The 9,839-nt window shown below is 55.1% G+C and overlaps 2 protein-coding genes across 2 annotated transcripts; both read left to right on the forward strand.

The window, feature by feature from the left end:
• The first annotated feature begins 28 nt into the window (after positions 1-28).
• On the forward strand, positions 29-3,664 carry LTB4R2 (leukotriene B4 receptor 2). Its single transcript, XM_009248974.4, has 2 exons — positions 29-1,983; positions 2,378-3,664. Exon 2 carries the CDS (start codon positions 2,387-2,389, stop codon positions 3,461-3,463), a length of 1,077 nt encoding a protein of 358 aa, XP_009247249.4. The 5' UTR covers positions 29-1,983; positions 2,378-2,386; the 3' UTR covers positions 3,464-3,664.
• A 3,570-nt stretch (positions 3,665-7,234) lies between these two features.
• Positions 7,235-9,764, forward strand: LTB4R (leukotriene B4 receptor). The gene has a single exon (XM_054529928.1). It carries the CDS (start codon positions 7,317-7,319, stop codon positions 8,448-8,450), a length of 1,134 nt encoding a protein of 377 aa, XP_054385903.1. The 5' UTR covers positions 7,235-7,316; the 3' UTR covers positions 8,451-9,764.
• The last annotated feature ends 75 nt before the right edge of the window (positions 9,765-9,839 follow it).

Here is a 9,839-nt window from a genome sequence, read left to right on the forward strand (position 1 = left end):
AGAAGCCGTAAGCTGCAGCTTTAGGAAAAGGGAACCAGGGCGGAGTGTGGGGAAGTGGGATGGCAGCATGGCAGGGCTTTGGAAAATGAGAGATGAGACTGTGTCCAGGAAGGGTGTAAGGAGAGGATGGATCCTGATACATGGATTCAGGATCATTAGGGTCCTGTCTGGGACCCTGGCCTTCCTGCTTACCTGCTCCTTCCTTCCTCCTTGGTCAAAGGAGGGGCTGGCTCATTGCTCTGGCTTCATTTTCCAGAACTGCCTGCTTCAGTCACACTTAGGTCATCTTCTCTCTCACTTTTCTCCTTTTGCCAATTAATGGACGTGAAGGAGATGTGAATGGGGCAGGGATGTCCTTTGATGGCATCAAGACTTTAGCTTCTGGTGCGCTGTGTCCCAGCTCTGATTTCAGTTGCAGCTGTGATGGACAGTTGCATGGAAGCTGAGACTCTCACTGACAGTGAAACCCTCAAATGAATACAATCCCTGCTTTCCTGCCCAGGATCCTTGTAGGGTCCCCCAGCTTCCCCACTTTTTTTCTTGTCCTGACAAACACAGAGTAACTTGATTGCCCTGTGACCTGGCCAGCTGCATTTCCCCTGGAGGCTTGAGCCCAAGCCAGAGCCTTGAAAAGGTATTCAGGTTGTTGCCCAAAACACTGAAAAAAACTGGCCCTAGCCCTGAACCAAATACCTTGAACCCTCATAAACTCCATACCTTGACCCCCTTGTTTTGGATATACCTAGGTAGAACAACTCTCTCTCACTGTCTGTTGTGAGGATATGCTGTAGCCCATTCGTTAAGTACATTCTCCTAATAAGTGCTTTGGACTGATCACCCTGCCAGTCTTTTGTCTTGGGCAATCTATACTTTTCTCAGAGGTTCCCAAGGCCTACTGAAGGGACTTAACATACTCTTAATGGCTTTCCTCTCTCTTGTTTTGCCCTATGCCCTCACTTCCTGAGTTAACCTCCCAAATACAGGATCACCTGTACCCAAGCCCTTAGCTCAAGAATACAGGATCACCTGTACCCAAGCCCTTAGCTCAAGCTCTGCTTTGGAAGAACCCAAACTGAGACAGTGCTCCTGGTGCCCTGCCCAAGCAACCTCAAGTTCTGGCTGTTACTTGGGCAGAGGCCTTTCTTTTCCCTTCCCCCAGCTGTATCCATCTGCCAGGCCCCCCTCAAATCTCTTCATTTCCAAGTTTTGCTTGACTTTTCCAAGAAGAGAGGGCTGCTTCTTAGTATGTCCCTACTCATCCTTTCCTTTCTTGTCTTGTATCCTGGTGCAGCCTGGTAATGGGGCCTCTTCATGGTTCTGTGTCATGACTCCCTAACCATTATGCCTCCATGCATCCCCTGTTCCTCCTGGAACCTGGCACCATGCCTTACATGGAAAAGCTGTCACTGACAGCCCGGTGAGAGCCCTGAGGGTGGAGTGACTGGGGCAGGGCCTGAGGCAAGAGGTGGGAGGAAGTAGGCCAGGAGCTGAAGAAAAGGGGCTCAGCCGGACCAGGAGACTGGAAACAGGCAAAGATAAGGCAGGTGGGGGACTGAGTTGTTTGGGTCACCTCTGCAGGCCGGAGAGACCAGGCAACATACACACTGCAGAAGGTGGGCTGGGAGGATTGGGGCCAGAGCTGGGGGAAGGATGAGAACAGAAGCAGGACCAGGGTCAGGATTCAGCAGAGTCCTCCTATTTCCTTCCACCGCCAGGGAATCTTACTGCCCCCCTTCAGCTTATGCTGTTTCCTGGCAAGGCAGGCTCTCACATGCCTGGACGCCTGGATGCGTTGGTGATGGGAAGGAGCAGGGTGAGGGAGGCGCCCCAGGAGAGGCCCAGGATGAGCCTCATCTTGTCCCTCCCCATTCTTGCCTTACCCTCTGCAAATGTGATAGGCATAGGACAGGAGTAGGCACCTCGCCCACTGCTGCTTAATCTTTCAGCTTCTCCAGGCCCCCAATCCTGCTTGCTCCCAGCTTGGTAAGTAGATCTGTGCACGTCCCTTTACACCCCACCATCCAGTTTTGCCCAGGTGTGCTAGAATGGGGCTGGACAAAGAAGGAGGGGCCAGACTGGAGGAGTGGTGGTAGAGATAGTGACAGCCTGGGGTGAGGACTTTATGCCTGTTTACCACTGAGCTCTGGGAAGGAGCCAGGAGTGGGGCAGGTCAACTGGGAGCAGGGGATCTGGGTTCCAAGAAGGAGTTGTGTTTGAGGTGGGGTCTGGGTCCTCGTGGAAGTCAGGACTTCCAGGCAGAAAAGAGGCAGGCTGCAGGGAAGTAAGGAGGAGGCATGGCCCCTTCTCATCGGGCATCACAGGTGGGGTTTTGCCCCACCCCTGAACGCCCTATGTGGCGCCTTCCACCCACCTGTAGGCCCAGAAGATGTCGGTCTGCTACCGTCCCCCAGGGAACGAGACACTGCTGAGCTGGAAGACTTCGCGGGCCACAGGCACGGCCTTCCTGCTGCTGGCGGCGCTGCTGGGGCTGCCCGGCAACGGCTTCGTGGTGTGGAGCTTGGCGGGCTGGCGGCCTGCACGGGGGCGACCGCTGGCGGCCACGCTTGTGCTGCACTTGGCGCTGGCCGACGGTGCGGTGCTGCTGCTCACGCCGCTTTTTGTGGCCTTCCTGACCGGGCAGGCCTGGCCGCTGGGCCAGGCGGGCTGCAAGGCGGTGTACTACGTGTGCGCGCTCAGCATGTACGCCAGCGTGCTGCTCACCGGCCTGCTCAGCCTGCAGCGCTGCCTCGCGGTCACCCGCCCCTTCCTGGCGCCCCGGCTGCGCAGCCCGGCCCTGGCCCGCCGCCTGCTGCTGGCCGTCTGGCTGGCCGCCCTGTTGCTTGCCGTCCCGGCTGCAGTCTACCGCCACCTGTGGAGGGACCGCGTATGCCAGCTGTGCCACCCGTCGCCGGCCCATGCCGCCGCCCACCTGAGCCTGGAGACTCTGACCGCCTTCGTGCTTCCTTTCGGGCTGATGCTCGGCTGCTACAGCGTGACGCTGGCACGGCTGCGGGGCGCCCGCTGGGGCTCCGGGCGGCACGGGGCGCGGGTGGGCCGGCTGGTGAGCGCCATCGTGCTTGCCTTCGGCTTGCTCTGGGCCCCCTACCACGCGGTCAACCTTCTGCAGGCGGTCGCCGCGCTGGCTCCACCGGAAGGGGCCTTGGCGAAGCTGGGCGGGGCCGGCCAGGCGGCACGAGCCGGAACTACGGCCTTGGCCTTCTTCAGTTCTAGCGTCAACCCGGTGCTCTACGTCTTCACCGCTGGAGATCTGTTGCCCCGGGCAGGTCCCCGTTTCCTCACGCGGCTCTTCGAAGGCTCTGGGGAGGCCCGAGGGGGCGGCCGCTCTAGGGAGGGGACCATGGAGCTCCGAACTACCCCTCAGCTGAAAGTGGTGGGGCAGGGCCACGGCAATGGAGACCCGGGGGGTGGGATGGAGAAGAACGGTCCGGAATGGGACCTTTGACACCAAACCCTACAACCTGCTGCCCTTCCCTGTCCCCTTCCACCCCTCACCCACCCTCCGGAGGTCAGTGTTCTGGAACATTTGGGGACCCTTCTTTGACTAGAGTTTGGATCTGGCTGGGTAGGATTACTCTACACTTGGGGCAGGCCCAGGCTCCTCCAAACAGGGATTATGAGGGTGGTGATGGTCCCTGTTAAGGACTATTGCGTGCTTGCAGGTTGGCATGTACCCATGTGCCAGCATTGCTTACTTGTTGCCAATAGCTGTTATTGTGAAATACACTGGGAAGCCATTAGATGATGACTTAAGTGTGCCTCCCCTGGTGGTTCTTCATGCCTGAGTTGTACTGAAGTCACCTAGTTCCCTCCCGGGTCAAGCCAGGCTGGGCAGTGCCGGCCTTCAGTGGCATCTTGACCTGCCCTCCTCAGCCCAGGTGCCCTGGTTCCACAGGCCAACCCATAGAACCACTCTGGAAATAAAGGAGAAAATGGAAGGAGAGGTATGGGAGCTTGGATGAGGGGTAGGAATGGGATCCATTCTCTGAGGCTTATAAAGGCCTCCAGGGAGGAAATGGCTCTGAAGGGGAAGGTGAATCTGTAGGGTTTGAAAAGAAAGTTTTCCTGCCTGTCTTGTGTTTGGTCCAGTGAGTGTGAGACAGGCACACAAGGAGTGGACAGTGGTGTAGGGGCCCTGGGAGTCTGAGAATTACCTTCCTCCCTGACCATCTGATCCTCCCTGCAAAGGCCACCTGATGTGAAAAGGAGCCAGGAGCAAGCACTCAGTCAGGGAAGTTTGGAGGTTGGCCATCATGGGGTATGAGGAATGGCAGGAATATTTAGAGGACAGGAATAATTTTTCAAAGAAGTGGCACCTATTCTTTTTCTCTTTGCCAAGTCTGGGCTCCTTCCAAGGTGCTGCTAGCTATTCCTAGCCCCTTCCCCAATACTTCTCTGCCCCCACCTTTTGGAATCCATATCTAGGTCTAAAAATGGTTCTAGATCCTGACACCTTTGATTGGGGGATGTAGAATGGGATCCTTTTCAGGGGACATCCACAAGTACACATCTGTGGTCACTAAGGTGACCAGCTCATCCCAGTTGGCCTGGGACTTTCCCAGTTTTAGCTCTGAAAACTCCTTGTCCCAGCCCTGCTGGTTTCCCAACAAACTGAGATGGTTGGCCGCTCAAGTGGCTACCCTGACCATCACCCCAGGTTCTACTTTAGCGACTGCTCACACCTCCCTGCCTCCCAGACAGAAGTCAAAACACAGCAAAAGAAACCCAGTCCCCTGGGTCATGCTAGAGCTACCAAAACTGGGATGAACTAGCACCTGTGAACTAGAACAGCAGGGAGTATGCTTAGAGTGCCTGGTCCTGGGTGTGGGGAAGAAAGGCCATCAAGGTAGATGCGGGTGGGGAACAGCTTGAGAGAGGAGGCAAGGACAACCCAGTTTCTGTCTGAAGGGGCCTCTGGTTGACCCTGGAGCTTCTGTCCCCAAACACAGGCCTCACGGGAGTCTTTCTGTCCTCGTGCACTGGGCAGAGGTTCCCTAACTTCCTCTGTTGCACATTGCCCTTCTCTCACACCCCGTGTGGTCAGAAAGCCCTTCCTCAACTCTGACTTCAGTTCTTGCTGCGGTTTCTGCCCATTTTTTTTCATATCCTCTGCCTGACAGCTGTGAGGTCAACTCTGCTCTGGCTTTTCTCCAAGCAGAGCAAGTGGGGGCTCTGGAAAGGTTAAGGGACCTCAGTGGCCACCATTACGCTTTGCATCTTTCCTGAGAAGTGAGAGTTGAAAGGGAAGCAGGAAGGCCCATGGTCAGATTGAAGGAAGGACTTTTTAGTTTTTTTTTTTTGAGACGGAGTCTTGCTCTGTCATTCAGGCTGGAGTGCAGTGGTGCGATCTCAGCTCACTGCAGCCTCCACTTCCTGGGTTCACATGATTCTCCTGCCTCAGCCTCCCAAGTAGCTGAGACTACAGGCACATGCCACTACACCCAACTAACTTTTGTATTTTTGGTAGAGACGGGGTTTCACCATGTTGGCCAGGCTGGTCTCAAACTGCTGACATCAAGCGATCCGCTCCCCTCAGCCTCCCAAAGTGCTGGGATTACCAGTATGAACCACCACAACCCGCCAGGAATTTTTAGTTTTTAGCTTTTGCAGGAGACTTCAAGGAAGGGAGATGTTCCTCTGTCCAGGAAACGGGGAAGGGGACCATTTCTGCATTGCTGGTTTCCCCTCTTGGCAGGGTGGGCATGAGGCATCACTGTTCCTGCTCCCTCACTCCTGCTCCTCATGCTCAGCCTGCCTAGCTCGGCCTCAACTTTGTGTGTCTAAAGTGGAACTGAATAGTAGGCTGTGAGAAGGTAGGAAAGAGGTGGTGCCAATCTCTTTGCCCAGATCGTAAATCCAGACTCAGCAGGGTAACCACATGGGCAAGCACAAGGCAGGTGCTTGGGGAAAGGGGAGGTAATTGGCATTCTGTGTGATACCAAGGAGACCATTTGGATTTTGGCTTCTACCAAAGAGAATGGAGAATTGGTTGACCTAAATGGAACCAATCCCTTTAAGTAAGGGGAGGAAAGGGGGTGCTGGAAGATGGCCCTCTTCCCACAACCTAGATCATAGCTTGAACTGAAGCCAAGGACAGAGTGCTGCCCCCTTCGGCATTTACTGACGTGCCCTCTTTAAATCATGATGTTATCTAACCCAAACCCAGACCCAGGACCTAGTCACAGCTCCAACCTACACTTCCTATTAATCTTAAAAAAACAAAAAACAAAAAACAAAAACCAAAACAAAAAAAAACACAAAGATATCAGCATTGTAGCCTCTCAATCTGAGCCCATTTCCCTTCTCTGGCTACCATACCTCCTTCTCCTATATGATACCATTCACTACTTTGTTCAATTCTCCAGTCTAGACCTGCATCTTGAGGCCACACCCAGCCTTCTCACTCCCCACACCCCTCTTTTCTCTCTCACTGCTCCTTCCTGGTCTCTTCTCTTCTGGCCCCACCTCTGAGGAGTCCTCCTGCCTTCTGGGTTGCCCTGGAACACAGACTATCCCCCCTCCTAGTGAAGGGAGTGGGTAGGGGTTTCAGCCCCACCCTCAGGAAGATGCGTCTTCCCTGTCCTCTGCTCTGTGGTTCTTCCTCTCTGGCTGATTTAGCAAACAGCACCTAGACCTGGGGCCAGGCCCTTGGCAGTGGGACAGATCCAGGGATAGGCTACGCCACCCTGCCCTGATCCTGGGATTGGCATCAGCTTCCAACCAGTTCCTGCCACAGCTTGTCAGTAAGTTTCCTGGGAGCAGCCGTGGTTGTGGTGGTGGTGGGACGGTGTGCAGCCATGAAAGAAGGTGCAAAGGAATCTCCAAAGAAAGCCTGACCAGTGTAAAAAGTTTGGAGGCTTTGTCCTTGTCACTTGTCCACTAACTCCTCCCCTCCCTGTTATTCCTGGTTGACCCTGGGCATCTCTGGGGACAGTAGGCAGGTGATTGGGAAAGGTAATGGGATTGAGGGGCTGAGGGCCTGGCAGGGGGCAAAAAGACTGGCCTTTCAAGGGGTGCAGCATTGGCAGGAACTCTGTTTGGTTCTGGGCTTTAGGGTCTCCTAAGGGGAGGAGACTGAAAAGGTCTGGAAGTGCTGCTGCTGCTGTGGTCACTGTATATTTTGCAATTGGGTCTGTGGGCAGGAAGGGGCCCCATGACCCAGTTAGGAAACTAGTCTTTGTACTCAACCAGATCCCTTTAAGATGTCAGTCTGCAGCGACGGGGGCAGTATATTTCAGGGGGACCTCTGATGCTGCGGACCCTGGAGACAGACTAGAGTTCTCAGCCTAGGTGTGTCCATGGCATCAGGAAACCCTTGGTCCTCTACTTTCATGCGTGTGTCCGCCCTCACTCTCCAGGTCCTCCCGACGGCCATGAACAATATATCTTCTGCAGCAGCCCCCTCACTAGGTGTAGAGTTCATCTCTCTGCTGGCTATCATCCTGCTGTCAGTGGCGCTGGCTGTGGGGCTTCCCGGCAACAGCTTTGTGGTGTGGAGTATCCTGAAAAGGATGCAGAAGCGCTCCGTCACTGCCCTGATGGTGCTGAACCTGGCCCTGGCCGACCTGGCCGTATTGCTCACTGCTCCCTTTTTCCTTCACTTCCTGGCCCAAGGCACCTGGAGTTTTGGACTGGCTGGTTGCCGCCTGTGTCACTATGTCTGCGGAGTCAGCATGTACGCCAGCGTCCTGCTTATCACGGCCATGAGTCTAGACCGCTCACTGGCTGTGGCCCGCCCCTTTGTGTCCCAGAAGCTGCGCACCAAGGCGATGGCCCGGCGGGTGCTGGCAGGCATCTGGGTGTTGTCCTTTCTGCTGGCCACACCCGTCCTCGTGTACCGCACAGTAGTGGCCTCGAAAACGAACATGAGCCTGTGCTTCCCGAAGTACCCCAGCGAAAGGCACCGGGCCTTCCATCTAATCTTCGAGGCCGTCACGGGCTTCCTGCTGCCCTTCCTGGCTGTGGTGGCCAGCTACTCGGACATAGGGCGTCGGCTACAGGCCCGGCGCTTCCGCCGCAGCCGCCGCACCGGCCGCCTGGTGGTGCTCATCATCCTGACCTTCGCCGCCTTCTGGCTGCCCTACCACGTGGTGAACCTGGCTGAGGCAGGCCAAGCGCTGGCCGGCCAGGCCGCCGGGTTCGGGCTCGTGGGGAAGCGGCTGAACCTGGCCCGCAACGTGCTCATCGCGCTCGCTTTCCTGAGCAGCAGCGTGAACCCCGTGCTGTACGCGTGCGCTGGCGGCGGCCTGCTGCGCTCGGCGGGTGTGGGCTTCGTCGCCAAGCTGCTGGAGGGCACGGGCTCCGAGGCGTCCAGCACGCGCCGCGGGGGCAGCCTGGGCCAGACCGCTAGGAGCGGCCCGGCAGCTCTGGAGGCCGGCCCTTCCGAGAGCCTCACTGCCTCCAACCCTCTCGAGTTAAAAGAACTGAACTAGGCCTGGCGGAAGGAGGCGCACTTTCCTCCTGGCAGAATGCTAGCCCTGAGCCAGTTCCGTACCTGGAGGAGGAGCAGGGGCGTGGAGGGCGTGGGAGCGTGGGAGGTGGGAGTGGAGTGGAAGAAGAGGGAGAGGTGGAGCAAAGTGAGGGCCGAGTGAGAGCGTGCTCCAGCCTGGCTTCCACAGGCAGCTTTAACCATTAAAACTGAAGTCTGAAATTTGGTCAGCCTTGTGAGTGGGGTACGTGTGCTGTGGGTATCGGGGTGCTCGTGGGCACCCTGATGGGGCTCCTCTCAGTAGTTGAGAGTCACGTCCTTTAGTTCCCCATGATTTACAATTTTGGAAGGGACACAAAGAGACATAGACTGCCCCCATCCCAGGTGATTCCGAGTACGTAGTCTGCAGATAATACTTAGCAAAACGCAGTCTACAGACTCCTAAAGCAGCTTGTCTAGGAAGACCACGCACGTGGGCTTATCACTACAGGTTCTGTGACTCGGGACCTTCTGAGAAAACAGCACTGCTGTGAAACATCTTCCCTGAAGCCTGTGATAAGTCTCCTTGTTAGCATGACTCCAACTCCTGCCAATAATCTTTGTCCTCTCTGTAGGAGATGTTCTAGGGGATGCCTTCCTTCCCTCCATTTCACAAAGAGGCCAGACCTGAGGACTAAGTCATTAGATCTTATCCCTTAGAATTCTGTGTATCAGCATCTGCTAACCTCCACAACACACCCTGGCACAGGGTGGGGCTGAGGGCCCCAGGAAACAAAGATTCCCAAAAGTGAGAGGGATGAGTCATTATTTCCTAGAGATGACTGTTGTTTTAGAGAACCTTGGTCCAACTCTGTTCTGACAAGGTTTTAGGAAGATGGCAACAACAGTGGCAGCAGTGTACTTTTTGGATCTTTCTCATAAAAAAACAAAAGAGCAAGTAAGAGAGGGAAACCAAATATCCACATGCAACATCCGCAACAAAAATAGTATGTCAAGGTTTGACATACTCCCATGGACCCCAAAGTATGAGCCAGTGAGAATGAGTCATCAATACTTCAAGACCCATATACCAGCATATGTGCAGAAGGATGCAGAAAGAAGCAAAGGGATGTTGGATGGACCTAAGAAGAGGATATCCCCAAGCTGTCTACAGATCCTTACTGGAAAGTATGGTGTACCAATTTGAGAACAGCAGCTGAAACTGGGAGGGACCTAACAGTATTTCCCAGGCCTCTTGCCCATTCTGTGTGGTGAGCACATAATAGGTACTTAATTAGTGTTTGTTGAATGAATAAAGTTCAAATGACATTTCCCTGGAGATTCTTCCGGTATTTTTGAGTAGGGGGCAGGAAAGGGCAAATTTTTGTTTTGAGTCATGTGGCTAAATTCTTTG

The sequence above is a fragment of the Pongo abelii genome, chromosome 15 (assembly GCF_028885655.2).
Source record: "Pongo abelii isolate AG06213 chromosome 15, NHGRI_mPonAbe1-v2.0_pri, whole genome shotgun sequence".
Classification (NCBI taxonomy): Eukaryota; Metazoa; Chordata; class Mammalia; order Primates; family Hominidae; genus Pongo; species Pongo abelii.